This window comes from Daucus carota, chromosome 1 (genome assembly GCF_001625215.2).
Source record: "Daucus carota subsp. sativus chromosome 1, DH1 v3.0, whole genome shotgun sequence".
Taxonomy (NCBI): Eukaryota; Viridiplantae; Streptophyta; class Magnoliopsida; order Apiales; family Apiaceae; genus Daucus; species Daucus carota.
The window spans coordinates 51,100,530-51,120,087 of NC_030381.2; the positions used below are offsets into that span (position 1 = coordinate 51,100,530).

Consider the following 19,558-nt stretch of genomic DNA (forward strand, 5'->3'; position numbering starts at 1 on the left):
TTTTACCATGACTGAATGAAGAACTCCGGTTCAAGAAATGAAGGAGAGTTTTGCGAGAATTCCTGTAGAAGAGGAGGTAAAGGGAGAGCTGTAGTATGAAGAAGATGGAGAGGTAGGGTGTGAGTGTGATGGTATGATTTCAATCATCATTAACCAGGTATTTTCTGTTTTTTATATGATACTTAATATTTTTTTATACACATTTTCGGATGTTTGGGTTGATACTTTTCTTAACCCGTTTACGTGAATAATTGGAAATATTTTTAAGAAACTGAGACTTTTCTCTCTTACCTTATACTTTTTTTTCAAATATTTTATTTATTTATTTCCCATTTTTATTCTATTTTTGAAGTCACTTATTTTAAGTTAACTCAAACGGCTCCTTTAATATATTTTGATTGGACTCTTAAAATTTTAATTTTCTGAAATAAAATAGGTAAAAACAAGTGAAAAACTGGACACTAAATTAATCTGCACAAAGAAAGAATAGGTTAATGCTTTCAATAAGTCATATAAATCTATATATAAATTTATTATACAAATGATGAGAAACTAGACTTAAAATTGTTTATAAATATAATAATTAAATTAATTTTAACTATATATCAGTAGCTTTTTCCTTAAACTAGTCAAACATCTAAAAAATATTTGCCGCTTCTAGATAAATATTCCGTTTAAAATACTCCGACATTGCACGTGAAATGAAAAGAAAAAGTTTCCTTCATACCCTTATTTATACTACTGATGCTAGAAGCTTGTTAATTATTCAGCAATGACTTTTAAATCACTTTTTCAATTAAATTATCTTTTATATACCTTTTTCAAAAGATTAAAAAATAAAAATTTTAAGACCTCAGTCAAAACATATTGAAATATGTAAAAAAAGTTAACATCATGCATAGAGAGAATAATAGATTTATGGTGTGGTTTTCTCGACTTAAAAATCCTTATTAATCAATCTCTAATTAATAAAAGTTGAAAATATTTTCTTTAGTGAATTTATCTTTTTTTGAAATTTTATTTTACAAAAATATAAAAAAACCACTTTAAAAGATAATTTATAATATTTTTTATCATCTTTTTAAATATCAAAACAAAATTTTCAAATAAATTAATTAAAATTTACTTTAATCTACTTATATATATAATAGCCCAACACGTTCGTGTCAAGCCTCCCTCCTGAGCAAATAAATCCCTCCTGAGCAAATAAATTACCTAACTCCGAACCCGAGCCTAACCCCGAACCTAACCGAGCCTAACCCCGAACCTAACTCTTCCTCCCTGAGCAAATAAATTATCTAACTCCGAACCCGAGCCTAACCCCGAACCTAACCGAGCCTAACCCCGAACCTAACTCTTCCTCGTACATATAAAAAATAAATTACCTAACTCCGAACCCGAGCCTAACCCCGAACCTAACCGAGCCTAACCCCGAACCTAACTCTTCCTCCCTGAGGGAATAAATTATCTAACTCCGAACCCGAGCCTAACCCCGAACCTAACTCTTCCTCGTACATATAAAAAAAATGTTATTAATGAGACTCGAACCCAAGCCCTCTTCATTATAAGTACACCTCTCAAACCACTTGAGCTACACAGACAATTAATTTTTTTGTTCAAAAGCATTAAACTCATACATTAAAACTGTTGTATTTATATTTTTTTCAATATCATATTTATTTGAGATAAGTTATTATTTCAGGTAAGTCTCATATGTTTTTTACATGATAAATTAATATCCATAAATTAATTACTTACGTAATGAATTTCAATTTGAAATTTTTTTTGAGCAATTGGGCTCGAGCCATGTTTCAGACTTCAAAAAATGGATATAATTCATATTTGAATAAAATTGGACGAATTCAAATCTCACTTGATACTTTAAACGAGTACTGATACAATATTAGAAAATTTTAAGCCATGAATGTGAGAAATAAGCACAAAAACTAAGATTTCGGTGAGCATCTTTGAAAGGAAAAATTGATGGACTTTCAACATGGACTATGTCATATTTTTCTTTTAATTATAAAAAGTGACTTATAAAAAGATTACAATATTTTGAAGAACATAAAATAAGATAACTGAAAGAATATTTTTATTTAGATTACTTTTTTATTTTAAACTTATGATGAATTCAGAATTCGACGTGTAACCAAATCTTTTCAAAAAAAAAATTATAGATATAAGAATAGTGACAAATACATCAAATTTGGTGTTTGAAAATATGTCTAAATGATTTTGGTGATATATGAATTTGAAATATTATAACTTGTGATACAAAGGTGAATTTAGGGAATTTCTATATTGTTAATCAAAAGTCAACCAAACAATAATAAAACGCGTTTACGAGACCTACTAAAAAGAGTTGAGTTATAAATTTTACTTGCTTAAAATAAAATAACACAGAGAAATAAGTTATATGTATATTAAAGTCTTAAAACTATAATTTTAATATGTCATCCATCAATGTATAACATACGAGTTAAATAAAATGATTCGAAGTATAATTAAATTAATTAATCAATTACAAATTTAACTAATAAAATATAATTAATTCTGAAATGGATAATCCGACGCGATAAGGTGAAAACTAATATCTGATTAAACAGGAATAGAACAAGAATAGTTTTTCATAAGCCAGAATATCGAACACCTGATTTGATCTTTAACAATTGAACATGATATGCTACATTGCTCACCCCTAAGAAATAAGAGTATCAAAATATTTAAAAATGTGAGTTTGCACAAAGCTAAAAAAGTAACTATACGGCTAATTAAACTAAATATTTCTTATTTTTATGAACTTCATGGTGCCTAACATCTACTCTATTTTTGCTATTTGAGATCTGGTTTATAACAATTACATGAAAAATCATTAAAAACCTAAATCAACAAGCTCTGAAAACTAATGATAAAAAATAATATTTTATAGCAAGACAATATTATAACACGCGGTATTAAAGTAATAATCATCTAATATTTTAAATTAACAAAAAAATATAAGACATTGAAATACTATATAATTGATATGAAAATTAAAAAGGCAAGCCAAATCAAACGTGTCGAAATTTTTCGGGTACAATTATAAGGTTAGTAGTTCAATGAATGCTTGTATAATAAAGTAAGGTAAGGTCTTTTACATACAATATATGTTTCAATTATTATTTATACAAGATGTGTGCAACATATGATAAAAAAGAATGTGTTGATGGTATGTCCATCATATATCACTTAACTATTACACAAACATACGCTCAAAAAAAGAGAAATAAATATAAAACAACGCGGACCACACATCTTCATCTAATCATGATTTAGGATATCGTAATTCACATATCAAGAACAAGTTTTCATATTGGATGAAATAATTTAATAATTTTCAACAATAAATTACAGATCTTTTTAATGAGGTATAATATATTTAAATTCTAAAAGTTTCAGTATTAGTTTGGAGTATAATTTTGAACATGTAGATAATATGGTAGTGGTCTCTATATCCTAACGAATTTGAATATAGAAAAATCAGTTAAAATGTTGTTTTTATCCATATTTTTTACTATCAATGCTATTAGATTGCAAATGTTACATTTCATATTTATATATTCTGTTAAAAAATAGGACGTGATAGTTATGCTCGAAATAATATGATGACACACGAATATTATTTAAAATACAACAAAATCTAGAGTCCCGTGCCTCGCACGGGTTTTTATGCTAGTTTACTAATAATTTCTCACTTATAAATATTAAGTACTTTTTTAAGTTATGTCAAAAACCGTTCTTATGTTCAACGCAGAAAAAGCTAAGGATTTTACCTTAACTTGATTACTGAAATTATAATAAAGTAAGATTCATAGAATACAGATAATCAAAAATTTACTTCATTTCAGTGATATTGTTTTTAGTCGCAAATGTTTAATTTATATTTTTTATATTTTTTATATATAGTTCAATAAATAATACGAGCGGAGATATTATTAATATAACTATCTAAATTGATGATTAGTAATATTTAACTTATAAGGCTTGCAACAACTTACATCAAAATTATATTTATTAATATATTAAATTGGTATATCTAATCATAATAAACTAAAATTATAATAAATATTATTTTAAAATATAATCAATTATTATAACCAATTTTGCTAACATACAAAACTCAGGTCACCAATACGACCCAAACATTAAATTAGGTTTTATGCTTTATACCGATACAAAACTAGATTAGTGTTACCAAATTTTAGCTTATTATTATTGACTTATCACAAGCAAGAGTTAACTGTAGTAATAGTGGTAATTGTAGATATTAATCTTAATTTTTGATTGGCTAGTTGACTCTCTGTTTCTTTTATTTTGTTAATTTTTGGGATTTGATTTTTCTTTACATGCTTAAATTTGAGTTTTTGTATTTTTATTAGAAGATTAATTGATAAAATTTATTGCTGATTATTGTACCTGAATTTTATAATTCATGGAGGTCATAAAAGATGGCTTTATTGTGCTTTAATGAGATATTAATGTGCTTTTAATGGTTGATTAGTAGATTGATGGATACCAAGTTTTTATTGTGTTAATAAGGATTACTAGCTAAATTCGTGATAAATTTGCTTCTATGATTTTGTCTTATATTGTATTAGATATATCCTAGATGTGTTTTCAATTTTCTATTATATTTAATTTATACTTTCAATATTTATCGATTTATATTTTATGGTTAGATTTATATTTTATTACTTATTGTTTTATTAGGTATCTAACCAAAAAGATCTCATTATCCTCTTTGGTGTAGATTTTTTAGTAATTTTTTTATATAGGTTTTTATTTACTTTCCTTATTCTGTAAATTATATTAATATTTTTATTTTGTATTTTATTATGAGTTTGTTGATTTTTTTCCAATATTGTTTTTAAATAGTTTTATCATTTTATTGTATGTATGAACTTTATTTTGGAAGGGATAATGATAGCGGGACCTCTTATAGGTGTTTTCTTATCAACATTAAAGTTTTATTGTCTACATGTCTGAAGGTTAGATGGTAAACTTTCTTGAATGAAAGGAATCCTGGCATCAAATTTTGTATTCTGATACAATTCGTTATACGAGAAAGTATCTTCTGACAAAAAAAAATAAAAAGAGTTAACTGCAGTGATTCATTAAAATGATGTAGAAATTATGTAAATTGATCCCGGTAAGATGAGATATAAATAGACTATAGAAAAAATATATTAAATTCTTTTCTTAATTCACTTCTCTTTCCCATGTGTCGTAACTCATCATGAGCATATGATTTTTGATTTTTCCCAATTTTAGATCCACCCACAGTGAAACATACATAATGCTATTAACCTATGGCGTGCAGCAAGCCATCTCCCAAATCATTTAAATACAGATATTCAAACATGCATAATGCAATGCGTGAATTATTGAAAAAAGATATGGTCCACGGGTCACGTTTGTCTGTAAATAAAAATATTATTCGTCCAAATAACGATACGCCCCTTATTACAATAAATTGTTATATAATCTTCGGACCATCAGATGATCCTGAGATATCAGTTATCACAGAGCTAAGGTTGCTTTTCCCGAAACAACAAATGGAGAAGAGCAAAGTTCTTGTAGTGGGAGGCACTGGCTACATCGGCCACAGAATTGTTAAGGCCAGCTTGGCACAAGGACATGAAACCTATGTTCTTCAACGCCCTGACATTGGCTTGGACGTTGATAAGCTACAAATGCTCTTGTCCCATAAACGACAGGGGGCTCGGCTCGTGGAGGGCTCGTTTTCGGATCATCAGAGCCTTGTGGACGCCGTGAAGAAGGTGGATGTGGTTATTTGTACCATGTCGGGGGCTCATAATCGGACGTTTAACATAACGCTGCAGCTCAAGCTTGTTGAGGCAATCAAAGAAGCCGGAAATATCAAGGTTTAAGATATAGTGTCTGTGTGAACACATACTGTTAATAAAAATATAATATGATCCTGATAAATATTCTCCTAAATATTATTCTTAGAATGTAATGTGATCCTGGTAAATGTTCCTCTCGACACCCTAAGATTTTGGAAGAATAGGTCAATTAACATGATATCAGAGCTCACTCGATATGAGCATACAATGATTGGAAAATATATGGAATTTCGACTTTAAGGAATATTTTGTAATGATTTTATTTGTGCAGCGTTTCTTGCCTTCGGAATTCGGGATGGATCCTGCAAGAATGGGACACGCCTTAGAACCAGGAAGAATAACATTTGACGAGAAGACGGTGGTGAGGAAAGCAATAGAAGAAGCTAACATTCCCCACACTTATGTCTCCGCTAATTGTTTCGCAGCTTACTTTGCTGGCAATCTCTCTCAAATGGGCACGCTTTTCCCCCCTAAAGAAAAAGTCACCGTATATGGAGATGGCAATGCCAAAGGTAACATTCATGCACAACTATGTCAATGTTTTATTATCTACTCGGAGATGGTCTGTGACAAGTGATTAAATTTTTCAAAAATTATAAATTATATATTTTATTAAATTAAACACGTAACATATATCCATACAAATATTAGGATTTCGGAAACTGATTTTAACTAAGACTCACTGCTTTCCGATAACGAATTTTACTATGTGCAGTTGTTTATGTAGAGGAAGATGACGTGGCAACATATACAATCAAAACCATAGACGACCCTCGTATGTTAAACAAGACACTATACATTCGGCCGCCAAAAAACATTCTGTCCCAGATGCAGCTGATCGAGATGTGGGAGAGTCTCTCAGGCAAAAAGCTGGAGAAACTCAAAATCTCAGACAAAGATTTCTTGGCATCTATGAAAGGACTTGAGTATGGTGAGCAGGTTGGAGTGGGACACTTCTATCATATATATTACGAAGGTTGTTTAACAAATTTCGAAATCGGGGAAGAAGGAGGAGAAGCTTCTGAGCTCTATCCAGATGTGGAATATACTACCATGGAATCATACCTCAAGCTCTTTCTTTGAGCTGTGATTTATTTGCAGTAATTTAAACTGTAATTTCCTAATTACCGAGACCGGTGAAGGCTGAAATCACCTGTATTATTATATTGTACTAATTCATAAAACGTTGCCCACCAATGTGTTTTTCGAGTGTACATTAAATTGGATATTTATTCCGGGGGTTGTGTTAGTTCAACTACTTTATTATTATTATTATTATTTGTTATAATTGTGATGGTAATTGGTAAAAATCTCAGATCGACATAATCAGGTAAATTAATAAAATAAATTTTGAAGACTATTGGAGAATTTGTATCAGGAATTTATCTAATAAATTTTGAAGACTATTGGAGAATTTTTAATTAAACTGAAGTGTAATCAATAAATTGATAATATAATTTTTAAAAATTAGTTGGAAAATTTTTAACATATCGAAGAATTTTTTATGTGCATTTGTTGATGGTGTACAGAAACAAAACATATATGAAAGTCTGAAAGCTCCCCCACAACTAGAGAGCGCAAAAGTGGGATTAATCATTAATCTACCATCTTAAAGGAAACAAGCAAATCAACTGAAAAGAAAGTTTTTCCTACACTTTCCATAAACGTGGCTTATTTAAGTAATAATTATACAAAATTTTTATGTTTGTGATAAAAGAGAGTATTGAACAATGGTAAAACGTCAATGCTTTCGTAAAGAAAAAAACTTAAGGGGGCGTTTGGTTGATGGTTAATGAGCCCGGTTAACGGGAATCGGAACCTAATACCCATACATTGTGTTTGGATTAGTAAAATTTTTGGGAACCTCATTCCCTTTTGAAGGGTAAATCAATACCTCCGCACCCCTTGGGTTACCATTTCTCATACCCTCCATTCCCATACCCCATTCCCATTCTCCATTCCCATTCCCACCAATCATCCAAACACCCACTAAGAGCAAGTCCAACAGTGTCCTAGCAAATGCCTTATAAATATTATAAAATATAGTGTCCTAGTGATTTAGGACATCATCTCAATGTATCAACTCCAACAACATGCCCCATTATTGTGCCTTATTATTAAAATAATAATATATATTGGAATTGTTATTGGAAAGAAATGAGAAGGAGGGAGGAGAGAGATGTAGTGGAATGGTAAAAAGCTATTTTTTTATTGATAGGGCATATAAAATGGTGCCTCAAAAATAAGGCACTTGTTACATGTCCTAGTTTTTTAGGGCAACACTAGGACATTGTTGGAGCATTGATTTGTTTCACATGCCTTAAATTTTGATTTGGGACATCAATATAGGGCACTCTTGGACTTGCTCTAAGTCTCCTTTTGCGGCAACAAAAGTTTCCCACGTCTAGTAGAAAATTGGTGATTAATTCCAAGCATTTTAAACGACTCAACAGCATTAGTTAAACAAAAAACAGCAGCTCCACAGCATCAGGCCGGAAATGTACTAAAGTATTATGTTGTGTTTGGCTGGGGAGAATGGAATGGAATGGAATGAAATGAGTAAAATTACTTGAAACTAATAGAGATAGGAGGGAAGTTTTGGAAAAAAAATGAGTGAAGGCAAAATTGTTATGAAGAGATTTGTGAAGAAATTGGGGGTAGGAGAGAATGAAGCATTTCATCTCAAATTGAAAGTTTGATATATAGCACATTATGGAAGGAATGGAATGGAGGAAAGAATGAAGTTTCTTAATAATTATCCATAACATAGTTCATTTTTCATTCCATTCCTTCCGGAATCATTCACCCAACCAAACACAACATTAGAGGAAAACTTATAAAATACATTTATATTACTTAGAGCTTTATTCGAACCGAAACTGAAGAACTGAACCGAGAATTTAATTTAGTTCAGTCCAATTTTTTGAGATTTCAGTCCAGACCGAATAGACCGAATTAAAAAACGGTTCAGTTCATTTTCTTTTAAAAAAATTAGGTCTAGACGAAACAGACCAAAATATTTATATACGATCCAGATTCACTTGGTGTGTATAGGATGGGGCCGTTTGGGTGAATTTAAAATAATTGCTTATTGTTTAAAGTAAAAAAATGAAATAGAAGTTGGAAACAAGTTAAGACTATAAAAATGTTTGGGTAATAAGTAGAAGCCATGAGACAAAAATTAGTATTCGTAACTTTTTTTAAATACTTCTTAAACTTTTTCCACAAACGGTACAAATAAGTGTTTCTAACTTATAATTCAGAAGTCGGGCTTATGAGCCCGCGCCAAATATCCACGATATTTCCATCTTCTACTTATGTTTGACGTAACTCCGTATACAGTTTTATTCCCTCTGTCCCTCGGAATTTAATTATATATATTAAAAAACGAAAATACGCCACAGATTTTAATATTTTTATAAATTATATATTTTTTGAAATGAAATTTTAAAAAGCTTTATTTTTGATCTTTCAAATTGTCATAAAATCAGTATCCAAAACTTTATGTTTTTTTCTATCAATGGACTTGAAGGGTAAAGTTGAAGATATTTCTACAATTTATATCTAAAATTCAAGCTTCTTCTCTGAAAAGTGTGTTACCCTTCTCTCAACATGTTTTTGATATCAGCCCTCAGCGTCGGACCGGAACTGTAAAATTGATGAAGAAAAGATTTCATTTTTTTTTTTTTTTTGTAAACCCTTATTTAGAATAAATTTTTAGCTAATCTGCAAGAATAAAAGAAATAAAATTTATTGAATTTGATTTTAGCCCAAGTGGTCCGTGATGTTCACGTCACAAAACTATTCTGTCGTAACATTTATATTAATTTATACAAAAATTATGTCATCTAGCAACAAGTATATATTCTGACAAGTATAATTTCCCTAATTTTTTTCAAAAGTATTTAATCAACTGAGATATGATAGAATATGGGATAAATATCAAGTTGGTGACTCGTTTCGTCCAAATGTATCAATTGAGTGACTGATTTCCAAATTGACTCAAATTAGACCCTCATTAGAAAAATTTGTATCAAAAATATTACTCTATCGTTAGTCGAAATTTTGAAAATATTATATATTGAGTTTCACACTTTTTTTATGAATGGTATTACATCCAAATGAAAGATTCCGAGTCCTACTATTTTTGCTAATATTTTTAGATTTTTAAAATTTTATCAACTATTTATTTTTAATTTTTTGATTGTTTTATTTGATTTAAATAAAAATAAATAGGAGATAAATTTTTAAAAATCTAAAAATATTATCTAAAATACTAGAACTCGGAATCTTTCATTTAGATGTAATACCATTCATAAAAAATATGTGAAACTCAATATATAGTACTTTCAAAATTTCGACCAACGAAAAAGTGATATTTTTGATACAAATTTTTCTAATGAGTGGCTCATTTGAGTCAATTTAAGAATCAGTCACTCAATTGATACATTTGGACGAAACGAGTCACCAACTTGATATTTATCCCGATAGAATATTAATTTAACACAGATGGAATAAATTTATTTTACAACAAATATAAGAGTTAATCTCGAATTTTACTTGATGCAAAACTTATCAATATAAAAGTTTTACACTAAATTTAATATCATACTATTTGTTTATAGAGTATAAAATTAATATTAATATAAACTTAATATACTCCTTCGTCCTTTTCATTATTTACAAGCTTATTTCGAACGTTTGATAAAATAACACGCATTTTAATAGTTTTATAAAATATAATTTTATAACTTATTTTTTAAAAAAGTTAAATTAAATTTTATCATTTTTTTAAAGAAAGATATTAATATAATTTATAAATTTATTTTTTAAAATAAGTGTAGTGTTCTCAGGGAAGGAGGAAGAGGGGTATGGGGTGGCCTTAGCCCCCCAGAACCTTCCCAAAATCTTTATATATAATCAATTTATATGATTGAAATTTATAATTTATAGTATTTAATCATCAAAAACTCATAATTTGTAGTATTTAGCCCCTCAAAACTCATAATTTTGTAGTATTTTGTTCTTAAAATTTTTTAATTAAATTTCACCCCTGAGAAATATTTCTGGTTCGTCCCTCCCTGTTCTCCTATCTGCAACCCGTCCACTGGGGAGTAATATTCTTCAGGTGTTGATGGGCAACTCTGCAAGGTGTCAAAGTCTGAGGGCGCTGGGTTCGTTCCTCGCTTAGTCTGATAAAGACGCCCATTTAACTTGACCTTGACGTTTACTTAAGTAGTTGAAAATTATCAATCTTGAATATTGAGGGAAAAGAAGAAATCTCACCTACTTAGTTTTGACAAATTTCGTGGGAAATTATCACCGTTTAAAGTTGATTCCTTATGAGCTATGGACTGGGGAATAAGAATTTTTGCAACAAAGTACTCTTTCCGAAGGAAAAAATGAATTTATGTTTCTGTTTTTTTTAATATTTCATTATGTTAAGGATGACACTTTTTTAAATTTCATTTTTTTATAAAAAAATATAGATCTTATGTATATTTTTGTTATAATCAAAATTATTAAATATTTTTTACAAAATTAACTAAAGGCTATATGAAGTAAAATAAGAAAAAGTATCCGAATGCTGCTAAGAACCTGGCATAACATTTTTATAAGCCCTCAATCCTTAATAGGCCTTTAAGAAAGAGTTAGTGTTATCTGTTATCAAATCGTCTGTGCTCATGAATCGATTGTGGAAGCTTAATTAAAATGAATTCTCATTTTATAGTTACAATCAACACAGTAGCACTTCATTTGGATACTGATTTGAGTTTTAGGTGATGAAACAGCACTTCATTGATGATGGATTAGGTAAAAAAATGTTTTTTTCATTGACCACTCTTATCCTCTGGCATTACAGGTTTCATTAATCGTGAACCAAACACTATTTTAAGTTGTTAACATCATATACCAATTAAGCTAGATTACTAGGGGGCCGTTTGGGTGATCTTAAAATAAGTGTTTCTTGCTTAAAATAAAAAAATGGAGTAAAAGTTAGAAACAAGATAAGACTTATAAGTGGTAAAAGTGTTTGGGAAATAAAAGCCCTGAAACAAAAACTAGCATTCCTAACTTTTTATAAGTGTTTCTTGACTTTTTACATAAACGGTACAAATAAGTGATTATAACTTATAAACCAGAAGCCCGGCTTAAAAGCGGCAAACAAACGCCCCTAGATTAGTGATAAGAGTAATATGGAGAATGCTCATTAAATGGGAAATTCAATAAGGGACCGATTACTTCTCATAGTGTTCACATAAAACTCTCTCCACAAAACTGATTAAATAAAAAGAGGCTAATGCTCAAGAATGCAAGGAGTGTTAGAAACCTAAGATGTCAATATGATATTTCAAAGTTCATTGTAGCAATCATACCACCATCAAGTATTATGCACTGATGATGTTTCAAACAATTAAAGTCCAAAAACTAGTTTTCCTTATATTGCTCAAGGAACATGACGATAAATAAATTAAGGATATTTATATTCGATATCAAATTAATTGAAATTTAGTTAGAGCTGATAACACTTGCATTCAAGATCATGGGGCATTATATGTGAAATTGTATATACAATTGATATCTACCTCCTATAGGCAAATGGCTTCAGTTCCATTGCAGTTTCATTAGTGCCAAGAAAGTCATAGCTACCTCTCATATTCAAATCAAAGTTTACAGCACCCGCTTCAACCTTAAGCTTGACATCTTTCTTTTCCGCAACTTCCCCTGTGTATATTGATGCACTCGTGTTCCTACTATTGGCATTAATTTTTCCCAATTCTGAAATGTTTTGATTCCTGTCTCCCTCGTTTAGATTTTCCATGAAGTTAGATAGCGCCAGGTTGAAGCTGTTTAGTTGGACTCTTGTAGCCTCCAAGTTTCCGGAGCTATTCATATCGAGTGAAAGATTTGTTTGAGCTTTCTCTAGTATAGCCTGCAGGTACTTTCCTTGGGCTTCAATTCTCATCTGTAATTTCTTTTGTACCTGTTGTGCCATAATTTTTGGTATACATAAGAAAAAAGATGGGGGCAGAGTCACAAGAAAGTTGCTAGGCGAAACAGCTAAAGATACATACATCAAGCTGCTCTTTTGATCTTTTCTGAACATCGATCTCATACATTAATGACTCCCCTAGAGAATGATCTCTGATTAAAATTAGCAGCCATCCATCAGTAACAGATTATATTAGAATAGCAATTTACTCGGAGTAAGGATTTGTAAAACCGTAACATTTTAATCACTTTTGGTGCTAATATTGAGTTCTGCTGTTGCATAAACTGATCACTGGGTGTCCTGATTTTAACAAATCAGACCAAGTAGGGTATCTGACATTGTTACACTAGTTATTTATCCGTGTTCTTTAAGCGAGGGGAGTTTGAGTACTTTAGGTAGCTTATAACAAAACATTTCTAAAAACCAGAGTTCTTAGAGCACATACCCTTGTTCATTGTTCACTTTTGATGAGGTGGCACTCGTGCTTACGACGTGCATACTGTATTGTCTGTAGGAATCCCCTAGGAATAAAGAAGCAATTAATCACCTAAGAGATCATGTTGTTTAGAAGTGATTTCAAGTTAAATCAAATAGTGGTATACTGCAATTTTTCTGATAATACTTCTCGAAAATTGCATTAAGGATAACAGGTTCAGCTTAATGATTATCTAATGACAAATTTTGGATTGTTCGATCATTTTTTCGTCAATTGGTATGAATTCCAAATCATGGTGGACTTACCACTGTTGTCAATATTTTGTTCTATTGTGTCCTGTTTCCTGGCCTGCTGTCCAAGTCTGTATTTCTACACACAATGTTCAGAGCAACATTGTTACTTAGGCTTTTTATCAGAACAGGGAATGATGCTTCTAAACAGACATGCACACAGGAGACATTCATGCATATGCTCATTTGTATAACATGAAATTTTAATACATACCTGCAAATGGCTTTTTAAATGGTACAATGTCAATCCCTTTAATCCCATGAGCCGCAGCACTGACTTGGGAGTTGCTTCTGCATCATACAGATTTCTTCTAAAGTGAGTGACTTTGCACCAGCCTTGTTAATCATTGCACAGACTTATGGAGACACTAGAAGAGCTAAGCGAGATTATAGCTATGTGCTTTCATGACAACACTAACAGAACTAGCATCGCTAATCTAGAATGTGCTAGAAATATAATAAGAGCAAAAACAAAATTGCCTTCATTTTTACAATTTTGCTGCTCTAGCTTAACAATTTCCGGTGGCAGCAAGAAAACAATTGCCGATTTACTAGTGAAGTTTCTGGCAGTTAGGATATGGAGATGAAGCCCAACTAGCCAAGTATAAAATTTTTAGTCCAAATTTTAAAGTACAATGATCACACATGAACAACGACGGTTAATCAAAGAGAAACCGAGCATGAGTTAGTATGATCATCTGTTAACTAGACCCTGGTGGCCGTCAAAAGATCCACTTTCGCGCAGTCAGAACAAAATTCCCCTTCCTAAATCTGGATCAACATTTATATCACCTATACAATAACTCTCTTCACTAGTTCAATTCTGAAAAGCTACTGATTTAACAAGAACTAGCAAAAACAAAAAGATTTCACCATGAATCAGTATCATTATCAAGCCTGCAAGTTCCAAACTTTACTAGTAAAAACATCAACTTCTATTGATACCAAATCAGATCAATACTAATGCTAATCACCCATAATACTATTCACACAAAAGTTCATCTTACCAACTACAAAGATCAACTAAATTATAACATATCCAAGACAAAATTCAGTTTAAATGATAAATCACTTTGAATTTGAACACACACACACACACACACACACACACATAACATAATCAAGAAACATGCAAAGAGAGAAACTAACTGTCAGGGCCACCAAGCTTAGTAACAGCATCAACAAATCGATCATGAAGATCACTAGTCCACCTCAGCCTCGGCTTTGGATCTCTTGTCATCACAACTCCATGTTCATACTCATACAAGCTTCCTCCACCACTCACACCATACATTCTCTCCATCAACTTTCACACACTAAAATCCCAACTATGTGCAAATAATCTTGATAAATGCTAATAAAACAAGTGGGGCATCACTAAAAGTGAAAAAGAGTGTAGCTTCTACTAAACGGGTGTTCACCAAACAATCATTCGAATGCAGAAAATTTATAGAGATTCGTGAGCAAGAGTAAGGCCAAGAATGAAATCAAAAAGTACCATAGCTGTGTAAAGTAAATAGTGGTGCTAGAGATGTAGAATGGAAAGAACAATTATAGGGGCTTTTTGGTTATTACAAATTTGTTCTAAACGATTTTTTATTTATCTTGCAATGATGGAGAATATATGCTTCGTATTTATATTGGAGGTCTGTTTTGGCTGTTTGCTATGGAGCATAGGGAGCGAAGACCGGCGACGAATCTGAAGAAACATGATCTAGCCGAAAATTAGTATTTAAATCTTTGTCGCCGAGGGAATACTTGAACAGTAACTTAAGCTTTGTGTACACGGTCCGTAAACATGTTAATTTCGGATCATTTAAAAATTTGTCGAAATAAATTCTCTATAAATAAATAAATTATACTTTATCAGTCCATTTCAATTTTATAATTTTTTAATTTCTTCATACGTGTTTAGATTGTATATAAAATATAACTTAATAATTTATTTTAACTTTTTTTATATATATATTTGAATATTAAAGTTTTTATTCAGAAAAAAATTATAAGTTATAGAGTAGAAATCTTAAAACGTGTATCAAGTCTCCGTTCACTTATATAAATTATTTTGGATGACTGAAAAAGTACTAAACAAATTATTTCAGACTAAGTTTTTATGATTTAATTCCTTGAGTTCATCTATTTCCCATGAACGCATATCTCTTGACCATAGGGACTTTTTAGAGGAGTGAGTGGCATTCAAAAAATTCAGCTTCATCATGGAGAAGATAGGTTGATATGGTCCCCCTTTAAAAAAACATTCTCAGTCAGGAATGCGACAAATCTTCTTGTTCCCACCACCAATAAGGTATACTGGCAATTTATATGGAAGCTAAAAATCCCACAGAAGATCAGGATATTTCTATGGAAAGTGCATCTTTATGTTCTCCCCACTAAAACTTTTCTGGCTCACAGAGGTGTCATTGATTCAAGTGACATATATTGCTCTTTCTGCAAAGTCTTCGAGGAAACAACCAACCACATCCTATGCGAGTGCGAATTTGCCAGTGAAGTATGGAGCAAAATTTTTGAATGGTGGCAAGTCAAAAGATCAACTTACTTCACTCTCAGTCTACAGGAGCTTTGGCATACATTGATGGGGTGTAAATCTAAAAAGGTAAAAGCAGCCTGGAAATTAGTTGTTAGTGCAACCTTATGGACCCTCTGGCTTGCTCGGAACAAGTACATCTTTGAAGGCTCTAGTCTAAACGCTGAGGAATTGCTGGCCATTTCTAAAGTCCAGGCCAAAGAGTGGTGCCTGGCATTTAACTTAATCCACAAGTCCTCAGCTGGATTTTGGAATTCTAACCCTATAGGTTCCGCCACAAGCTCTGTCAACAGGCAGCTGCAGGAGATCATTAAATCAGCAACTGGACTGGTGGGTTTTATAGATGGATCCTGGAAAGCTAACAAAGCTGCAAATTGTGCTGGCATGGGAGGTTTGATACAAGATCAGAATGGCAGCGTCATTTTCACTTTTTCAGGACCATTAAAAGTGGAAAGCTCTTTTGAAGCTGAGATGAAAGCACTATTTTACCTAATGGAGTCCTACAATAAGTCAAGATGGAAAGAGCACGCACTGGTTGTATACTCTGATTGTAAGAATTTAGTGAGCAAATTTTTAGAGTGGCAAGTATACTCTAAAGATAGTTCTGACGTGGAATTTTCGAACTTGGCTTGCGTGGGGAAATTAAAGCTGAAGTATCTGCCAAGTGATATTAATATCGAGGCAGATAGACTTGCCAAAGAAGGAGCCCTCCGCAAATATTTGGTACAACATTGGATTTAACTTATTGCAGCATTTAGTTTTTTTACAGATATATATTAAGTGGGTAACTCAGCTCTTTGGAAGTCGTAAAGAGGTTAATGCTGATGGAGAAAGAGTGGAGACAGTAGAAATTATGGAGCAAGTCGCTGGGGTGCTGAAGCTGTAGTCTCTGGAGAAGTCGAGTAGTCCTTTGTAGTTTTTCTCTTCCTAATCTAAGTAGAATAGCGTGCATGTAGAGTTAGTACTTTCAAGACAGCTTTTGGATGGAGAAGCTTTAAAACTCTAGGGTTGGTTAGATTATGCTACTTGTAGGATCCTAATGTTTTTCTCATTATCAATGAATTCCTTCTGCTTTTCAAAAAAAAAAGTTTTTATGATTTAATATATCATACTTGCCGAATTATATTGGATTTCGAGGTGAACTATGTAATATTTGAAAAGAGCATGGTGACATGCACAAATTGAATTGATTATAAAATTTGTTTTAGAAAAATTTATAAAATTATTCATATTTTCAAATTTATTTTTAAAAATATACGGTCAAAGTTGCAACTGAGATCCAAAACAATTGATATTACAAATGAAGCTAACAGTATTCTTAAAATTATTTTCTGTAACTTAAATATTTTTGTCCGAAATTTTATTACTCTTTCCGTCCCGTCAAAAAGTTTACGAATACTGTTTTCACGCGTTTTGAGACTCTCGTAAAATATAATTCTATAATGTATTTTTAATTTTTTTTTCTTGAATAAAAATTTAAATTTCAAACATTTTTTAGATTTTTTTTTAAAATATATATTATATACTTATATATAATAAGCGCAAAGGAGATAATTTGGTCGCATGGTCCTATGGTCCAAAAGCTTATCTTGGATCATATATTGAACAAATAAGCACCGTTAGATTAGAACAAAATTAAATTCTGTTCTATAAGGAAACTGACATCTACTTACATGTTTATAATTCCTTTTCTGAATCCAAAACAAATTCTGTGTTTCATGTGTTTTTGGTTTTTTTAATCCAAAATAAATATTTTCTACAAAATTTAATTGTAGAATTGTATAAATCGCACCGTCACAAAATTATTTTTATCCATCGGATCGTATATTGAACAAATAAACAACGTTGGATTAGAACAAAAATAACATCTGTTTCATAAGACAATTGATATCTACTTGCATGTTTATAATTCCTTTCTTGAATTCAAAACAAATTCTGTATTTCATGTGTTTATGATTTTTTTAATCCAAAATAAATATTTTCTACCAATTTTATTTGTAGAATCATATAAATCGCACAGTTACAAAATTATTTTTATCTAATATATTTTTAAATTAATAAGCCCGATTTATGTGAGGAACGAATACAAAAACTTTTTCTTAATCCAAAACAAATTCTACCATGTTATTGCATGTTTATGATTCATCTTCTTAATTCAAAATAAATTGTGTTTATCAATTTTAATCTCGAACCATAAAAAATTTTAAGAAAATATTTAAATCACATTATATAATCTAATAGGAGTTGGCGTCACATATTTTACTTAAAATAATTTAAAATTTGATAGAAAGAATTTAATACTTTGGCATGATACATATAATTTTAATTTATTATTATAAAATAATTTTTTTCACACCATTTAAAATATATTTAAAAAAATTATAAATAATAAAAAAGCTCCCGTGCCTTGCACGGGCTATAAGCTAGTAATATAAATATACGGAGCTTTAAAATACGTGTGTGGGACGAAGGAAGTATCTGAAATAAATTTGTGCTGGCCAGTGCCATGTTTGGATGATATAAGATTGCATGTGCTAGGGTTTACGCCTTTACGGTGGGGGTGATGGAGTATGGACTATGGAGTGATATGGTCCTTAGATTGAGTGAAGCGTCGGAGATGAGAGTGATCAGAGAGTGCAGAGGAGAGGGACACGTGGAATGACAGGGTGGAATATTCGCCGGCAATTTAGGAGGAAGGAATATTCGTGGAGACATGTGCCACGTCCATTGAAGCTGTGTTCTCACATGAAGAGATGTAGAGAGGTGCATGTACATGTATTTCAATGTTTTGCATTTCTGAATACCACCAAAAACAAGATGAGTGAGGAGAGAATACAGGGAGACACGTTTTGATGTGCTGGGAGGGATGGATGCTTGGTGGCCGTGATGGCAACATGTAGAGGTGGATCAGGTTCAAACTTGATTAATCTAATTCGAAAAAAATATTTTCAGATTTTAAAATTAAATTGAAATTATCAAATTTTGGATTCATTCGAATTTTTTAGATATATTTTTCTAGTTAAATATATTAAAATCCAATATTTAATATGGACAAAAAATTCTATCCTTTTATTTGAGTAAATAATATTATATGTGTGTATAGCACATAATATTATAAAAGAATATATTTGAATAAATCTCAAAAATATAAGGGAACTAGATAATTTAAATATCAAATAATAATGAAATGGTGGAATAAACAGATATATATTATTATTACTATATATGTATATAAATCTGTTGGATTTTGATTGTGTTTAAAGTTTGGATCGGATTTTATTATGTTATATTTGAGATACAAATCCAAATCCAACTTATCTAGATCGTAAAATATTTAATTACATCAGAACATATCGATATTCGTCGTATAAGATTGTTCTGTCA

The 19,558-nt window shown here is 30.9% G+C and overlaps 2 protein-coding genes across 3 annotated transcripts; one reads left to right on the forward strand and one right to left on the reverse strand.

The window, feature by feature from the left end:
• The first annotated feature begins 5,500 nt into the window (after nt 1–5,500).
• LOC108192976 (isoflavone reductase homolog) lies at nt 5,501–7,164 on the forward strand. Its single transcript, XM_017359529.2, has 3 exons — nt 5,501–5,927; nt 6,181–6,421; nt 6,625–7,164. The coding sequence occupies exons 1-3, from the start codon at nt 5,598–5,600 to the stop codon at nt 6,990–6,992; spliced, it is 939 nt and encodes a 312-aa protein (XP_017215018.2). The 5' UTR covers nt 5,501–5,597; the 3' UTR covers nt 6,993–7,164.
• A 5,208-nt stretch (nt 7,165–12,372) lies between these two features.
• Nucleotides 12,373–15,065, reverse strand: LOC108193029 (myb family transcription factor PHL11). 2 transcript variants are annotated; one of them, XM_064085991.1, is made up of 6 exons: nt 14,779–15,065; nt 13,844–13,920; nt 13,648–13,708; nt 13,349–13,424; nt 12,986–13,055; nt 12,373–12,894 (listed from the first exon to the last, which is right to left on the reverse strand). In XM_064085991.1, exons 1-6 carry the CDS (start codon nt 14,930–14,932, stop codon nt 12,493–12,495), a joined length of 840 nt encoding a protein of 279 aa, XP_063942061.1. In that variant the 5' UTR covers nt 14,933–15,065; the 3' UTR covers nt 12,373–12,492. The 2 variants fall into 2 exon arrangements, with proteins under 2 accessions (XP_063942061.1, XP_017215086.1); XM_017359597.2 differs by having other exon boundaries at nt 13,645–13,708.
• Between the last annotated feature and the right edge of the window lie 4,493 nt (nt 15,066–19,558).

Coding starts and splice junctions, on each gene's coding strand:
- LOC108192976 (XM_017359529.2), top strand. CDS start 5,598: ATGGAGAAGAGCAAAGTTCTTGTAGTGGGAGGCACTGGCTACATCGGC. Junction 5,928..6,180: donor AAGAAGCCGGAAATATCAAG/GTTTAAGATATA, acceptor TTATTTGTGCAG/CGTTTCTTGCCTTCGGAATT. Junction 6,422..6,624: donor TGGAGATGGCAATGCCAAAG/GTAACATTCATG, acceptor TACTATGTGCAG/TTGTTTATGTAGAGGAAGAT.
- LOC108193029 (XM_017359597.2), bottom strand. CDS start 14,932: ATGGAGAGAATGTATGGTGTGAGTGGTGGAGGAAGCTTGTATGAGTAT. Junction 13,921..14,778: donor TAAGCTTGGTGGCCCTGACA/GTTAGTTTCTCT, acceptor TGTATGATGCAG/AAGCAACTCCCAAGTCAGTG. Junction 13,425..13,644: donor ACAAAATATTGACAACAGTG/GTAAGTCCACCA, acceptor CTTTATTCCTAG/GGGATTCCTACAGACAATAC.